The sequence below is a fragment of the Cryptomeria japonica genome, chromosome 4, assembly GCF_030272615.1.
Source record: "Cryptomeria japonica chromosome 4, Sugi_1.0, whole genome shotgun sequence".
Lineage (NCBI taxonomy): Eukaryota > Viridiplantae > Streptophyta > Pinopsida > Cupressales > Cupressaceae > Cryptomeria > Cryptomeria japonica.
Genome location: NC_081408.1, coordinates 743,890,846 through 743,908,767, shown reverse-complemented (window position 1 = coordinate 743,908,767; position 17,922 = coordinate 743,890,846). Strand labels below are relative to the sequence as shown.

General features: G+C 37.4%; 2 protein-coding genes across 4 annotated transcripts in view; both read left to right on the top strand.

The window, feature by feature from the left end:
• The first annotated feature begins 3,648 nt into the window (after nucleotides 1-3,648).
• Nucleotides 3,649-17,922, top strand: part of LOC131076670 (uncharacterized) — an 84,269-nt gene continuing 69,995 nt past the window's right edge. Inside the window, exons 1-3 of one of the 2 annotated variants that reach the window (XM_058013969.2) lie at nucleotides 3,649-3,870; nucleotides 3,989-4,052; nucleotides 5,658-5,837. In XM_058013969.2, coding sequence (XP_057869952.2) covers nucleotides 3,995-4,052; nucleotides 5,658-5,837 — 238 coding nt within the window. In that variant the 5' untranslated portion in view covers nucleotides 3,649-3,870; nucleotides 3,989-3,994. Of the gene's footprint in view, nucleotides 4,053-5,657; nucleotides 5,838-17,922 lie in introns of both variants that reach the window. The other variant, XM_058013968.2, reaches the window with a different exon arrangement.
• Nucleotides 11,659-16,014, top strand: LOC131875532 (uncharacterized). Of its 2 annotated transcripts, none has more exons than XM_059220122.1 (2): nucleotides 11,659-12,050; nucleotides 12,174-16,014. In XM_059220122.1, the coding sequence occupies exon 2, from the start codon at nucleotides 13,761-13,763 to the stop codon at nucleotides 14,760-14,762; it is 1,002 nt and encodes a 333-aa protein (XP_059076105.1). In that variant the 5' UTR covers nucleotides 11,659-12,050; nucleotides 12,174-13,760; the 3' UTR covers nucleotides 14,763-16,014. Both variants share the same exon structure in this region, with proteins under 2 accessions (XP_059076105.1, XP_059076106.1).

Genomic DNA, 17,922 nt, shown 5'->3' with positions numbered 1-17,922 from the left:
AAAAATTGCAATGGTACATAAATTTTGTTGTGTTAAATGTGGGGTTGAATCGTCAGCACTAGCATGTTTTGGTGGGCGGGTTTATACTAGGAATTCTCATGTTTCACTCTATAACTTGTATGAACATTTTAGGCCACACTGTGCTAGCGTATTCTCTTAAGTGCCTTCAGTGCAAAAACTTTTTCTCACATTGACAACCTATTTCTCAAAGTCTATGACACATACAAATATTTTGTCTAAACCTACAGGGTCATGTAAGGTCCCTCCATAATAACCTCTTTCACTTTTTCAAGACTTCGATCTATTTTTTCATAGCAATAATTTTTGTAGTGATACAAAAACTGTCAAATGCATTCAATGAAAAGTTGCAATGTTGCATAAATTTTGTTTTGTTTGTTGTGGGGCCAAACGATCAATGAGAACATGTCTAGGTGGGTGAATTTAGGCTAGGTATGCTCCTATTTCACTCCCCAACTCACCCAAACGTTCCATGCCACACCGTACTGACGCATTCTATTAAGTATCATAAGTGCAAAAAGCTATCAAACTTTGATGTGTTGTTTCTCAAAATCCATGGTGCATACAAATGTTTTCTCTAAACTTGAAGGGTCATGTGAGGTCCCTCTATAACAACATCTCTCACTTTTTATACTCAAATCTAGTTGCTCATGACAACAATTTTTCCAATGACGCAAAAATTGTTAAGTCCAATCAAAGAAGAGTTGCAATGTTGCATAAATTTCATTTTGTTCATCATGGAACTAAATTGTTAGATCCAGCATGTACGAGTGGGTTGGATTATGATAGGAATGCTCATGTTTCACTCCCCAACTTGACTAAACATTTTAGGCCACATTGTATCGATACATTCTCTTGAGTATCCTAATTGTAAAAAAATTCCAAACTTTGGTAGGACATTTGTCAAAATTCATGGCACATATGAACATTTCATATAAACCTATAAGGTCACATGAGGTCCCTCTACAATAATCTCTCTCACTTTTTAATACTCCAATCTAGTTTCTTATGGCAAAATTTTTTCTAGTCATACAAAAACTATCAAATCCATTCAATGAAAAGTTGTAATGTTACATAACCTTCATTCTGTTTATCATGGGGCCAAACCGTCATTGCCAACATGTCTAGGTAGGTGGGTTTATGTTAAGCATGCTCCTTTTTTGATCTCTAACTCATCAAAAATGTTATAGGGCATGCCATTCGAATGCATTCTCTTAAGTGCCCTAAGTACAAAAAATTGCTAAATTTTAACGAGTTGTTTCTCGAAATTCTCAATACAGACGAATGTTTCGTCTAAACCTATAAGGTCATGTGAGGTCCTTTAATAAGAGACTCTCTCTATTTGTAAGAATCCAATCCAATTTCTTATTGTAATAATATTTTTGGTGATAAAAAAATCGTCAAGTACAATCAAAGAAAAGTTGCAATGTCGTATAACTTTCATTTTGTTCATTGTGAGCCCAAACCGTCAATGCCTACACATCGAGGTGGATGGGTTTATGCTTGACATGCTCTTGTACATTTTCATTACTGTAACAATTACACTATCCAATCAATCACCATATCATCAATGGCATCTCACCATTTGTAACCAATTGGAGGCTATACATAGGACAACATATATTGTCACACATTAGGTTGACATCAATGACAACACATATTGCCAACACTAACATACAAAATAATTTAGAAAAGTAGTAAAATATGTAAGTATAAAGATAGTAGTGATAATAACTTATCCTTGATAATTTTTTATTTACAATTATTGAGAAATGTATTACGTTGTGCTTCAAACCAAATCTATTTGTTTCATAATCTCTATATATGTAGCTACTGTTAGGGGGCAAACTAGAGCAATGAAACATTATTAAATATAAAGACTAAATGAAAAAAATAGCAATCCATAATAATACACATAGTTAACATGGTTTGCCCAATGCGGGGTACATCCATAGAGAAATAATGTCCACTTTCCCTTTTATTATCTAGTGAAGAGCAAATTACAATCTAATGCTATTTTCACATTCCACAACCACTTATTCATCAAGCCTTTTTGACTGTTTATAAAGGTTAGTTTACATACTACAATAATAGCCGACACCTTTATAAAATAATGAACAATTTTTGCTTTGGGAGCACTGCACCTAGCAACCTCCATTGGGGGTGTTGCCACTAGACCCTATTTGTGGCCTTTGCTAGGGGAATGAGCACCCCTAACACCATAGAAGGGACCCTGCTCTCCTTGCGCTCTCTCGTTAATTGATTTGGTGGGAAACCATTGCTAATAAAATCACCAATATTTTTGCCCAATAACATGATTAGTGGCCACATACCAACAAGTACATATTTTAAGGAGTCTTTTGCATTTTGAGCATAATATTGTGCACTTCAACATTTTCTCATCTTCTCAAAGATCTTTAGAAAAATATTTTTATAAAATCAAGTAATTTTATTTTATTTTTTATACATATTATTTTTTTTAGTACTTTTTCTAAATATTTTACTTGTGATAAATGATATAACATTATTTTATGATGATTTATTGAGTTTTAATTGCATAATTTTGATTTAAACTTTATTAACCCATGTTTTATGATTAGTGGTTTACTAGAACTCAACTCTCATGATGGTGAATGGTCCATTTAACATTTATATCACTTAATGATATCAATTTTCTACAATCCATATTGTTTGTTATTGCTATTTTTGGACTCAATTTATAACACTTATTGAATCTAGAACTCACAAAACACTAAGACCTATCAAGATATCACCCATCCTAATAGCATTATGGGTGAAACATGCCTAACTAAAGTGTTTACCTTACAATCAAGTTTACTTAGTTTGCAAAAATTTCAAGAAGTGTTCTACCTTTAAACCATATATTATCAAGCTCCCTAGCTTGCTTATTTTCATATATTTGAGTTTTAATATTGCATCCCATGAATAAATGGGACAATAAACTAAGGGAGCTTGGTTATGGGAGAAACTCTTTGTTTAAAAGGTAGAGCAATATTTAGATGAGTAATTTTTCAAAATATTTTAATATTTCACCTTTGCAAACATTACAATGAATGCCAAATTGACCATTAGTATTCAAACAACTTAAATTCTTTTAGACTAATATTTATAAAATGCAAACAAATCAAACATGTATAACTTAATAAATTATTATATAGTTTAAGATATTATAAAAAATTTCACATTTAATATTATTTTATTAATATATATATTTCATTTTTATTATTAATTTACATTCCAACATAATAATTATTTAATCTTCAAATATTTTTAATTTAATAGAAAATCAAAGAGGATTTTTTTATTCTTCCCACTAACATATCATATTTGATCCTTCACCCACAACCGAGTCTTCAACATATTGTCCTCTATGGTTCCCTTCCTCTGCAAGCAAACGATAGAGGGGCCCAGGATTCATGCCAGACAACGATCATTCCAAAGCTTTTATGCTAATGGGGTCCAATCTTAAACGATGATGTACGTTGGAAGGTGGAGTTCGAACTACATTAGCTTAAGCCTCTACTGAGGTAATGAGGTTTTTTGAGCTCATATAGCACCATTCGAGCAATGGGGTCTGAACAAAGTGGGGTCCATACACTGACCTGATTTGCAATTTTAATACTTTTTTCATATTGTTTTCATGGGAAGTCTTAGGCGAGAAGATTAGGTGAGAGCTGTTCAAAATTTTCCTTCTGTTCAGCTCTCCACCTTGATACGCGATTTACACGCTGTTTTAGATTTAGAAAAAAATCTTATTCAGGAAAGTCAAACTTCGTATCTGTATAAAACACCCACAAAATACACGCTTCCCGCGTGATCACAAACGGAAGGGTAGGCCACCACTATTCCAATGCATAGTTAGCTCCATTCAATTCCACCTGTATATAATGAAGCGTGGGCATAAAATTTAAATCTTCTGAGGATATAGGGATTTGAGAATTGTGCGCAGTGATCCATGGCGGAACAATCAGCTTCTATCACGCAGCCCCTCCTCAGGCCTTATCCTTCTGCGCGTAATTCCTTATCTTTTAGTGCTTCCAATTTCCATTGATTTAAATGTCTATATTATAATTAGCACATTGAGCAATCACGGTTATGTTGGCCTTCACATTCTGTAATAAGTATTGAAAAGCTTTTCTGGATGGACTTGTTATACAAATAGAAGATCCAGTCCAATCAAGTTTTGATACCGGAATCTTAGGGCTAGAATCAATTCGCGTCGATTAGTATAAATACTTTTGAAATCACAGATACCAAAGAGAGGAGTTTAGAGCATTGTAATGGGCATCTGAATTTCTCAGGGGATTAGTCCTCTCGAAATGGGGAAAAAAATAAATAAAAACAATGTCTCAAAGTTGGCTGTTATAATGGCATATAAAAAATCAAGAAAGTAAAAACTTTGGCTGATGCTCCTTGCACAGGGAGCACAGTTCCTCCCATTTTGTTTTCATCACATGGTGCATGTGCCGGCCCCTTCGTAGAGGTTGCTTGGAGGGTTGGTTTCCTTAAACAGATTCTTTACTATCAAAAAAATTAATTTTCGGTACTCTAAGGCTGGTCTAGTTAAGCCAACTCACAAAGCTGGTTTCCTCAGCTAGAATTTTGTTTCACCTCTTATTGAATTCACTGTAAGTACATTCAGAAATTGAATTTTCAGTACTTTAAGAGCGATCTCGCAATATAGCCAACTTGCACGGTCGTGTTCAGAGGCTGGAATTCAGTTAAACTTTTATGAATGCACCCTAAACATTGCCATCTGGAATTTGAATAATCAGTACTTTAAGGCTGGTCTGATAAAGCCATCTGTCAAGGTTGATCTTCTTGGCTAGAAGTTTGTTTATCCTTTTATTGAATAACTGTAGCATTCTCTGCAATCTAGAAAATCAATTGTCTGTTTTTTAAGGATGGGCTTGTAGTAAATCCACTCACAAGGCTGGTGCCCTTGGCTAGAATTTTGTTTAAGTTCTATTGAAAGCGCTGTAAACATTCTTTGCAATCTAGAAATTCAATTTTCAGTACTTTAAGGCTGGTCTTCTAGAAAAGTCAACTAGCAAGGTTGGTCTTCCTAGCTAGAATTTAGTTTAACGGCTTTTACTGAAAGCACCATTAGCACTCTTAATCATCCAAAAATTTAATTTCCAGTACTTAAGGGCTGGTCTTCTAGTAAAGCTGATATACAAGGTTGGTGTCCCTGGCTAGAATTTAGTTTAACCTTTTATTGAGCCCAGTGTAAACACCATTGTCATTTTAGAAATTTAGTTTTCAGTTCTATAAGGATGGTGTCCTAGGAGGACTTACTCTCAGGGCTGGTTTCTTTGGCTACACTATATTTTAACCTTCAATTGAATGCAGTGAAAACACTCCTTACCATCCAGAAACTTAATATACACTATTTCAGGCTGGTCTTATAGTGAAGTCAACTCACAAGGTGGGTTTCATGTCCAGCAACTTAGTTTTCAGCACTTAAAGATTGGTGTCATAGTAGTCAATTCAAAAGGCTGGACTCCTCAGCTAAAAGTTACTTTAGATTTTCACTGAATGCACTGTAATTCTTGACAAAATGCATGCATTGTGTTCAGAGGTTTGATTCCTGTGCATTGATTATGTTTTTTGTGCAGAGGGCCAGCTAGCGGAATGGGCACAGGACCAATATGTTGGCACAGCCCCACGCCAGCCTGCGAGTGTTGAGATTGATGCTGTGGTTACTGGGCAGGAGATTCGATCTGCTGCTTCCTCAGATCCTTATCCCCCATGGATACATGGTGCCCTTCTTACTGTTCCAGAACCTTTAACTGAGGGTAACTCTAAAACTATTTGCACTTAGTTTGATTAACTAAGTAGTTTAAATTTACTACAAATAGTCTCTCTGGAACTTCTGTTTTGGAATGGTGTTGAAATTGTTTCCTATCTTCCTTTGTTTAGAGTATGGATATGAAGACCAAATTTACCAAATTATTGACTAAACTGGGTTTCAAGTCTGAATTTAGAAAACTATCGACTAAGCCAGGTTTCAATGTCTGAATTCAGAGGATTATCATCTCAGCTAGGTTATGGTCCATGAAGTATGAATTACACGAAATTATTGACTAAGCAAGGTTAGGTACTTTGAATTTACAAATTATCTTGGCCGAGAGCCAGGTTATGAAGTCTGAATTTTAGGCTGAACTATTTGTGGAGTCCGAATCTTACAATATTGACTGAGCTAGGTCATGTAGCCTGAATTTTAGAAAACTATTGTCTGATTTAGGTTATGGTTTCTGAGCTCCACACAATTATTCACTGAGCTAGGTTATGGACAATGAGTTTTACAAAATTGTTGGTAGATCTAGCGGATGGACTCTGAATTTTATAAAATAATTGATAAAGTTAGGTGGCAAAGATATTTGTAGTTTGGGTTATTAATTTTGAATTTTGCAAAGTTTGGCCTATTTGAGCTTCCGTTTTTATTTAGTTTTCTAATATATTTAGTCTTACTCTAGTTTTAATTGCCGACTCTCAGAGTTTTTTCAAACCATATTTAATGATTAACACGAGTTTAAAAATTAAAATGATTTTTTTCATTCTTTCTTCTGCTTTCATTAATAAAAACGAGGGATATGGTTGGGTTCCCTTCTCCTTTGAATCAACATGAATAATGAGATATATATATTTAAATTTTGAACTAGAAATAAGACACTGGTCAAGGTGAGTTTATTGCCAAGTGAGCCCAGATTTTTGTCCTTTGATCAGCTGCCATCAGCATTGGCGTTTCGATTGCAAACTGTGTATTTGCATTTTGAGTTCCAAAAAAATGACCTTGTGAGTATGTCTGGGAATGCCAACACTGGTTATGTTGTATGTTCTAAAGTAGGTTTCAATCTCGTAGTGGTTAGGTTTTGAATATCTTTGAAGTCCTGGATTTATACCCGCTGTGTATTTGCATTTTGAGTTCCAAAAAAATGACCTTGTGAGTATGTCTGGGAATGCCAACACTGGTTATGTTGTATGTTCTAAACTAGGTTTCAATCTCATAGTGGTTAGGTTTTGAATATCTTCGAAGTCCTGGATTTATACCCGTATCTGTATGAAAAGTATCCACAGGTGCTTCTGCAATCATTTTTCTAAATCATGACCAGTGAGATTCCAGGCTCGAACACAAACCCATGCTTGTGAGAACACCTTACAACAATGTTTTGGGTTAAGGATGAGACTATTTGACTGAAATATACTGAGGAAATTACTTGCAGAAATATTTACAAGTGCCGGCTTCAAATTCCTACTCTAAAGCAAAAATTCGTCAAATATTTGAGGTCCAGAAAAAAACCAGTGAATAGTCGCTACAAGAATAAAAGAGATTTACAGTATGTAAAATACCTGTAATGCAAAAAGCAATTACACAAACCTTGCTCACTTTAATAAAATCCTCATTAAGCTTGAAGAGCAACTAAATTCTTTCAAACTATGGTTACAAGTTACAACCTACAATCTATAAAATTTTAGGAGTATCTGTAGATTTAATTGAAAATGGAGGTCAAAATATGAATGGTATATTGGGAAGAAAATACCTACATGACTTTGTTGAAGACAACAATGCCGTCAATTTGTATTATGATTTCTGGTAATACACTGGTTTTTTCCAGTGTGTAGCCTTGGTCAAATACTCGTGTTAAGGAGTTGTGAGTTATGATTCAACAGAAATTGTACCCTATAGGAGGAGGGAGGATGAGTAAATCATAACTAACCAACATCTTAAAGATTGAACATTTAAAATTTCATAATTTAATAAATTTATGATAAATAGTAGCTCGAAAGAGACAAAGCAAAAGAAAAAATCAGTTTGAGAACAAGCATTGCAAAAACATAACCACCTAATGTAGGCACACCTAGAAAGAGTTTCTTTTCATTATTGGTCAAGCAATCTTGCATCACCTAGAAAGATTTATCTTTCATTTTGCTATGTTTTGGTTTGAAGTGTACATTGGGTGTTTTGGTGTTTGGTTTTGGTTGTGTGTGTTTGGGAGCCTTCGTAATCTATTATTCCACCAGTTGTCATGCTGGTGCTACATGGGCATGCAGGCTAAAGATGACTCTCACCTTTGTATGGACAAAATGAACCCATGCAGAACTATATAGAGTAGAGGATGTCACTAGGGTGTTGCATGTTGTAGCACAAACTTGGGGGAGCCATGTAAGATCTAGTCCATGCTTCAAAGGGTGGATTTGTGTAGGAGCCATTCCAGGCTGGTAGGTGGATAATGACAAACACTTTCTTGTAAGTTGTGTTAGGTTCTAAAGATTTTTAGCAATACGTGAGTGGCATGCAGAGGCATACAGATGGAAGTTGAAGCATCAGTAATTCTTGGAGCTTCAGTTACAGAAATGCAGTGCAAAAAAGACCTTTCAGTTCCCACTTTTATGGAGAAGGTCAACTGTCACTGTGCCAACCTAAAAAGAGGAAAAATTCTTATGCTAAGGGCTGTTGAAGACACTGTTGGAGTTTGAGCTGAAGTCGCACCCAAGGGTGAGAATAGAGTACTTTATAGTTTGTAGGCATAGCTGGGACTGTAAAAGAGGGTAGATTGTAGGGCAAAGAGTCTTTGCAAATAGGTTGAATATTCATTGGTTGGGTAGCATCGGTTGTTGGGTTCCATACAATCTGGAATGGCCCTTAGGATATCTGCTACACATAATATAGATTGTGATTTTGTTAAGTTCTGCAGTCTTCTTCCTTATTCTTGTGCTTTTGTTGCATAATTTGGGTAATTGTTAGCCAGTTCAGTTGATCTGCTTGTTGTTTGCATCATTAACCAATAGAGCAAGAAGAATGCAATACTCTAGAATTCTATGAAACTAGTAATAATGGTGTGACCTTTTTTTGGCGTGGGGTAGACACTAGAAGGAGAGTTCCCCCTCTAATGAGCATGCTATTGAAAATACAAAACTGCCTATCTTTATTACTATATTCACAAAGCATTACATGTTATGGCAGCATGGATGTGCATTCATTGCAATAAGTTAGAAATATTAGATATAGATTTTGATCTAGAAAGATCAGAAGATGAGAAAAAAGGATGATGACAAAATTTACAAGAAATTAATGGGGCTTCTAGGCTCTCTCATAGAGGAGTGTAGGGTGGTGCATTTGGGATCATCCCAAGCACTATACGTTTGGTGCTAATTGAAGAAAAGGGACATGGTAGTAAATCTTGATTCATTTCACATCTCAAAGAAGGTTCATGGAACTTAGTAGCCTATGGACACGGCCAAATTAACCAGGGAATGCTGATTTAAAATTGAGGACATGTGGTTCTGGAATCTTGGAATGTGTATTGGAATGAAGACAATAATATTCGGTGATATGAGATGAAAAAATTTCCAGTAAAAGTTTAAATCATTGAGTAGAGGCTAAAAGATTTTGAGCATAATGTGTTTGTGAAATATATTCTAAAGAAGTTCTCTGGTATGCAATGATTTTTTATGTAAATTTTATTTCAATTATTGTAGGGTGAAGCCCAAACACAAACTTTCTTATAGGAAAAGACAATAGCTAACTAACAAGCTTCATAATAGAAGATGATTGTTGGTCGGAAAACAGTATAAAGACACCGGTCAAGAATCATGTAATAGCTAACCAGAAAGAAGGGTCCGGAATAGGAGCTTTGGAAGATAGAATGTACTTTAGGGATATCATCTAAGGGCTGCGTTCCCTATTGTAGATATAAGCATAGATGGACTACTCGCCGAAAACTCGGCGAGTTTCAAAAACTTGCCGAGTTTTTGAGCCTGGTGAGTAGTTACCACTTCTACTCGCTAGAAAACTCGCAGAGTTTTTGGCGAGTTTTTGTCAAAAACTCGGCGAGTTTGAGTTAAAAACTCGGCCGCTTGGGTCTCTTAGCCGAAAACGGCAAAACAGTAATGCATTTTTTGTTTTTTGATTGTGTTTTGGGCTGAGAAGGGGGAAGTGGACTTGTAGTGAGTTGCAAGGTGATTTGGAGTGATTTTTGAGTGATTCCAAGTGGATTTGAAGGGGATTTGAAGGAAAAATCAGATTCCCAGGTAAGTTTTTGCATTTTTTTTCTATGCTTTTTTAAAAGAATTTGTTTATTTTTTGTTGCATTTAGATGGATTAGAAATGATTCCTAGGTAATCTAAATCATTTCTAAGTTATTTGCACAAGATTTAACACTAGATTTGACAAGTTTTGTTGAATTTTCACAATTTTTTTGAAGAATCTAGTTTTCAAAAAAAAAATCAAACCCTACTTTTTTTGAAAAAAAACTTTGAATGATGTCTAAATTTATTTAAACTAATGTAGATAGTTTGCTAAATTGTTTAACTAAAATGTTAATTTTTTTTTTTCACTTTGTATGTGTAGGTTAAGTAAGCATTAATCATGGCAAGGGAGCAATGGCCACTAGATCCATGCCCATCTGGATATATAGGCACTCGTCCTATAGGTGCTAGAGATGGGGCATGGAGGTATGCCTATGAGGGACCCGATCCTGGGTCAGTTATATGCATAAAATGTGAGAAAATACTTCATGGGAGCATCAATCGCCTCAAATACCACCTTGCAGGAATAGATAGGCATGATGTTAGAGCATGCCCTGGGACCAATGAAGAAATAAAAAGACAAATGAATGCCCTACTTGCAGCTAAGAAATTGCAAAAGGAGAGGGCAAAGCTAGCCATGAGATCAGCCATAGCTGAATCTCAAGGTGTTTCTATTGACCTTGAAGAGGAACAAGAAGCACTTGAGGGCATAGTGGGCTCTCGACGTGGCCCACGTATCCACAAACCCACCATCACCTCACCCGTTGCTTCTGCTTCCTCTAGTAGAGTACCTGGCACTGTTCCACTTCCATCACCACGAGCAGGGTCCATAGGTGATTATTTTGTGCCCAGGAACACACCTGGAGCACAACCATCATTATAGGCCATTGGATGGAATAAGGAGGTACATGAGAAAACTGACATTGCAGTACCTGATTTTTGGTACTTCAACAACATTGCATTCAATGTGGTGGAGAATGCTTATTGGCTGAATTTGGTGACTGCTATGACAGTTTCAGGAAAGGGGTACAAGGCCCCTTCTCGCAAGGATTTGAGTGGGAGGTTAGTAAATTACTACATAGTCCACTTGATTTCATTTTTAATTATTTTTTAGATTTCTTGTTTATTAAATCAAAATTGTGTAGTAAGACCTAATTTCACTTTGCACTTACAGGTTGCTCACAATGGTAGTTGGTAGGGCAAGAAAAGTGATGGAGGATCAAAAAATTGAATGGGCAAATTATGGTTGCACCATTCTTTCTGATGGGTGGACAGATGGCAAGAACCACACCATCATCAATTTTTTGGTTGCTTGCAAGGAGAATGTAGTATTCTTGAAATCTGTTGATGCCTCCAACAAGGTGAAAAATGCAGAAACATTGGCTGGAATGTTGGAGCATGTCGTCATGGAGGTGGGGGTAGAGAATGTGGTGCAAATCATCATAGATAATGCAGCAGCATATGTGTCAGCAGGCAGAATCCTTTTAAATTATCACCTTTAGGCATTAGCAATATTTTCATTTGTTGTGGCTTTGTTTTACTTGGTTGCATATTTCTTAAGAATAAATTATTCTTTTGCAGGAAGAATCCTCCAAGAGAGGCACCCCACTCTTTTTTGGACACCTTGTGCAACACATGTCCTTGACCTTCTCTTGGAGGACATAGGAAAACTTGAGTGGGTGACTCCAGTTGTGGAAGATGCAAGGAGGATCACCAAATATATTTACAATCACCCTTGGGTCCTACATTTGATGAGACAACACACCCAAGGGAAAGATTTGGTGAGAGCTGGTGTCACAAGGTTTGCAACGATTTTCTTGACGTTGCAAAGCCTTCTTGCTGCATTGACTTCTTTGAAACAAATGTTTGTGAGTGGAGAATGGCTTAACTCACCTTATTCAAGGAAGTCTGAAGGAGAGGCTGTCGCATGCATAGTCTTCGACAGCCAATTTGCACAAAGGGCTGCAGAGATTGTGAAGGTTGTTACTTTAAAACTTTAATTTTTAAGTTTTAGTTATTCTTGATTCAAGTTTCTCATTACTAATTTGTAACTTCATTATTTAAATTTTAATCTTTTTGTAATTTGTATTTTTCAATTGTAGGTGTCAGAGCCCTTGGTTCGAGTTCTTCGCTTGGTGGATGGGGATAAAACCCCAATGGGATATCTTTATGAGGCCATGGATAGGGCCAAGGAGTCTATCAAAAATTACTACAAGGGGGATAGGCTCAAATTTGATCCCATTTGGGAAATTGTTGATAGGAGGTGGAACAATCAGCTCCACCAACCCATTCATGCAGCAGGGTACTTCCTCAACCCTCGTTTTAGGTTTGGGGGTTCTGTTGATGTGTTTTTTGTACACGACCAAACACAGAATAAAATACCTAAAAGGTACCTTATCCTCTCTTGAGCAAAGTTTCTGACTGCTGAATATCTTGCCGAAGGATCAGTCAGAGTAACTCCAAGGTTCTGTTACGTAGGATCTCTACGTGTGGATAAGGTACCTTTTAGGTATTTTATTATGTGTTTGGTCGTGTACAAAAAACACATCAACAAAATTGGTGCTAGAAGGAGGGCTGATCATTGCCAAACCATGATCAGTGGAACTCATCAAGTCATATTTAGAAAAGATATCCAGAGCTTTTTTATCCTCCTCCACGCTCGACAGAATTGAAGCAGAAGAAAGGTAAGCGAATGCGAACTCTTGAATCCAAGGAAGATCAATGGAAAGCCTTTTCTCAAACACTCGACGAAAGTGATACAGAGAAGGAAGGTGATCGCTAGGTCGTCAGTTGGACTTATGAAAGAAGGAAGCAAGCTGGAACCAATTGAGCTTCAAGTTGAATCTGAGATATTCTAGATCTCTTTTTATTCGAGAAAATCCAAAAAAAAAGTGAAAAACCAAAAAATCCAAAAAAAAAAAAAGTGAAAAATAGAAAATCCAAAAAAAGTAAAAAAATCAAAAAATAAAAAAGTAAAGATTTCTCATGGAGCAACAACAGTTTCACGATGAGCAACAAGTTGATTTCCCTGAACTTTGGTGGAGATTAGATACACAACTTTATCCACGCAGATTATTTGAGTTTGCAAGACCAGGGCAGTGTCGAGTTCACGAGACAGAGGAGCATGATGAAATGCATTGCTTGAAGTACTTATCAAGGATGGAATCGGTAGCGTAGGGAAAAATCTTCTTTTGGGATGTCCCCAGGCCAGAAACAGAAGAAGGCAGCTTCAGTGTCCTAGAGATCAAGGATCCTCTTCTAAGCTTCTTGTGGATGATTGAGAGTCGGCTCATTTTGAATGGTGAAATGCGTTTAGAAAACATATTGCTACCATTGTGGTGTAGAATTCACAACTCACCTCACTCTGAATTTACTTGCTCAGTATGTGAAATGGCTATCAATCAAGTCAGAAACCAGTTTGGAATGCCAACTTTGTCCGAGGAAGAATGCATTATTAACAGATCTTGGGGTGCACATCTCGCAGTTGAATTCAGGAGGACCTATGAACAGGACATTGCTCCAGCATTTGATTGTGAGAAGGATCAGTTGTACGTTGACGATACAAATGCACTTGATGAACAAAAGTTGAAGAATCAGTTGAGAATACTCAAGCAGTGATAAAGGAAGATCCAGGAGTTGAACAAGCAATTAAAGGAGAAGATGACTCATTCCTTGAAGAATTCTTGTTTATGCTACAAAAGGAGATCCTTGAGATTGAACCGCAGGAGGTTTCAAATGGCCTCATTGAAGAAGACAATCAAGTTGAGATGTTGAACAAAGAGATACAAATCATCATAAGTGAGCCCAGGTATGAAGAACAATTCAAAGGGGCGCTTGAAGATTTCATCACCATTATGTTATTTGAGGAAGCATTGAAAGATCTTGTAGAGGAAACACAAGTGGAATCACTCCCCAATTTTTTTCAAGATAGGCAAGTTGCTGTGACTGATATGATCCATCATCAGCTCCGACCTCCTGAGACTATGCTTGAAGATGAGACATCACCTGAGATTATCTTTGATCAACTAGAGGAAATGTTTGAGGCTCAATCCATCATGGAGTGCTTGGTTTTTGAAGATATGCTAACAAAATTTCATGAAGATGCTTGGTTTATGCAAGATATCTCAGTGAAAATAGAGAATCTTGAGTTATTCAAAGGGGCGCTGAGCTTGTTTCAAGAAGAACTTCCTAATCAAGATCAACATGTTGTGGATGCTCGTGGAATAGTTCATCATCAATGGCGACCTTCTGAAGTAGCTGGTGACCTCTCTTCCGACAATACAGTTCCGTCTGAGCCAGAAATGTGTCAGGTTGTCTCTTTCCTTAATCCTAGCCTTGAAAGTTATTATGATTTTGATTACGGGGATTTTGGGAAAACAACTTGCATCTGGATTGATCATGGCCCTAATGAATTACCCCAGTTGATCATTTTGAGTGAAAATTTGCCTGAGTATGAGATATGCATGGTAAGAGTTTGCCTTTCTGTATTTAAGGATGAATTTGCTCGGTTGAGAACCATCACGTTTGCCATGCTCTTGTTGCACAACCTGAGAAATCATGTGAAGTCATGTATATATTTTGCTTCTTTGAGTCGTGTTGAGTCTGGGGGTCTTGTATATAGGTTTGGAGTAGGTTTTCTTTTCGTGTCTTTAGTTAGAGGTCTTTTGAGCCTTGTTCTTAATTTGCCTTGAGTCATTTGACTCATGATTCTCAAGTGGCTCGGGTAGCCTGTCGTTTGTTTTAGTTTAGTTTGCTTTTGGTGTGCGCTTTAGCTTAGTTTGCCTTGGGTCAGTCCGTCGGTCATTTGCTTTAGTTTAGGTGTCTTGAGTGGGAGCCTCCATCTTGTGAGAAAGGCGTTTGTGTTGTTTCTCGCACACTGGCTACATCCTGGATCTTATGTTACTCATTTCTTAGATATCTATTCATGAAGTGCTCGGAATCCGAGGTTGTTCCTCTCCAGCTTTATCATCTGATCAGGACCTGTATTTGACTTAGAGGGGAATCATTTTCTGTATCTTGATGCCGACATCGGTTGATTACTATATCTTCACAAATTAATAGATTCCGAGTCATTATGGTTTTTAGGCTAAGCTGTGATTGGTGAAAAATCTAAAATCTGGCTTCAACGCCACTGCAATCCTCAAACCCTAGTAAGCTTCACTGCTTACGAGCCAAAGGAATTGACGGAATGAAAAAGCAATATCAAAAGGAAAAAATGAGAAATGAAAGAAAAAAAATCTAGAAAAAATGAAATGAAATGAAATATCAAAATTGGCTAAAGGGAACATATGAGTAACTTCATCGGGGCTATGGACGCCCGACTGGCAATGGAGCAATGTTCGTGAGCTTGCGACGATAACGTCGTCGGGACTGTAGACGTCTGACTGGCAGCGAGGCTCTATCCAGGATGCTTTTGAGGTTCAGATAAACTACGTAGCTAATCACAGGGGAACCTGAAGGTCATAATTGTCTTGTCAAGAGGAATGAGTACACTTGCACACACCTGGGTAATCAAAGACTAAGTGTCTAGATCTAGTTAAAGATTTTCCTTCTACTTTGAGTGCATTTTCTAGTCTCTTGATAAGTTGGGTTGAATTTTCCGGAGGTTCTAAGTGTCAGTTGAGTCTTTATCTCTGAAATGTTCAGGAACATTTATTCAAGGTGGCGCTAGATGTTGTGATGTATTCACACATCGCCCCATTGCAAATGGGGACCCCTGCTTTTTGCTTTCTAGGGTTTGTTTTCTAGGTCTTTTAGGGTTTTGTCTGTTAGCCTTTCCAGGATGAGTGTTGTCGAGGGGATCAATAGGATGGTAGGCTTTGCTTGAGCCAGGGGAGTCAGCAGGTGCTCCAGGTTAGGATTTCTTTGAGAGTCTTCCTTAGGGCCTGGTTTTGTTCTTGTTGCTAATTGTGTCTTGCTTTGTGAGTGGGTATCATTCTTGAAGGTCCGAGCTAGGTTGAGTTGGTGAGTGATGAAGTCTGGAATGTCGTCCTGATCTTCAAATGCCCTGAAATTTGGCTAAGTCTGGAATGTCCTGATCCTGAAATTTGGCTAAGTCTGGAATGTCCCGATCCTGAAATTTGGCTAAGTCTGGAATGTCCTGATCTTGAAATTTGGCTAAGTCTGGAATGTCCGGATCCTGAAATTTGACTAAGTCTGGAATGTCTTGATCCTGAAATTTGACTGAGTCTTCAAATGCCCTGAAATTTGGCTAAGTCTGGAATGTCCTGATCCTGAAATTTGGCTAAGTCTGGAATGTCCCCATCCTGAAATTTGACCGAGTCTGGAAAACTGAAGAATCCTCCAAAAACTAGATTTTGCAATATAACTCTTGGAGGTCCGAAACCACTCTCAAACATCCTGAAAGTATATATGGAATATAACTTAAAGTATAAGAAAGAAGACTTATACTTAAATGTTATATTCCATAAAATGATCTTGACGAAGAGTCCAAAATGTCAAATTTCACTCCTGACCCTTCCAAAGGATCCAAAGCGAATTTCGCTCCTGACCCTTCCAAAGGGTCCAGAGCGAAATTCTCCATAGGACATTCTACTTTGACCAAAACCTAGAACTAATGCATTCCTAGGCTTGAATGAAGGCAAAAGCACTTGTTTGAATGAAGAAATGCGAAAAAATGAAGTCAAGATCATGGCCTAAGGTGAATTTCGCTCCTGACCCTTCCAAAGGGTCCAGAGCAAAATTCATATTTCCTCTATTTTTCTCCTTAGCTTGACCAAGTTTGTAGACTTTTGAGTCATAATTGAGAAGGTTTGATGCAACTTTGCCTTGGAGAGGAGATTTTAGACCTTGGGATGATGGATTCTAGCCTGGGAGGTGATTTTCTCTCTTGACCCTTCCAAAGGGTCCAGAGTGAAAATCCTTATAACTCTTGTTTTCTTCCTTATTTTGGCTAGGCGTTGGCTTGATGGGAGATGAATGGGTATGTTTTTGCCTTGCGAGAGAGTTTGATTGATTTTGAAGAACAAGATTTTGGCCTAAAGGAGAATTTCGCTCCTGACCCTTCCAAAGGGTCCAGAGCGAAATTCATCATAAACTTCATTTGCTACCTTGTTTGACCTTGAAACCTTCTTCCTTAGGTGGAAAATGATCTAAGTTTGCTTCTTGAAGTGGTTTGGAGTTTGAAAAGTGAGTAATCTAGCCTAGAATGAGATTTTCGCTCCTGACCCTTCCAAAGGGTCCAGAGTGAAAATCCTCCTAAGGCTCATTTCCTCCCTAGTTTGACCAAATTTTGAGTTGCAAGGCATCTTGAAGGGAAGTGTGGACATGTTTGGACTTTTGAAATGTTTGAAAGCGTTGGAGAAATGAAAAATCAAGCTCAAAACATGATTTTCGCTCCTGACCCTTCCAAAGGGTCAAGAGCGAAAATCTTCATGGACCTCATTGTCTTCCTTGTTAGGCCAAGTTCTTAGTGTCCAAGGCATGATGGAGGAGGGATAAACATATTCTTGCCTTGAGAAATGATGGAAAGCAATAAAAGATGAAATATCAAGCGTAGAATGAGATTTTCGCTCCTGACCCTTCCAAAGGGTCTAGAGCGAAAATCTACTTAAGATGCATTTCCTTCCTTGTTTGACCCAATTTTGATGTCCAAGGCATGTTGAAATCTTTAAGGGCATTTGAAAGAGTTAAGGAATGAGTGTTTTAGCCAAGGAATGAAATTTCGCTCCTGACCCTTCCAAAGGGTCCAGAGCGAAATTCCTTACAAGCCTATATTTTTTAACTTTGCTTGAGCTTAGACCTTGTTCCTAGGGCGAAGAGAGAGGAGATTTTACCTTGCAAAGAAGATTGAGATTGAAAGAATGATGATTTTGGTCTAGAAAGGGAAAT

What these genes read in the sequence shown, in the direction of transcription:
- LOC131875532 (XM_059220122.1), top strand. Translation starts at nt 13,761, where the DNA reads ATGCTACAAAAGGAGATCCTTGAGATTGAACCGCAGGAGGTTTCAAAT.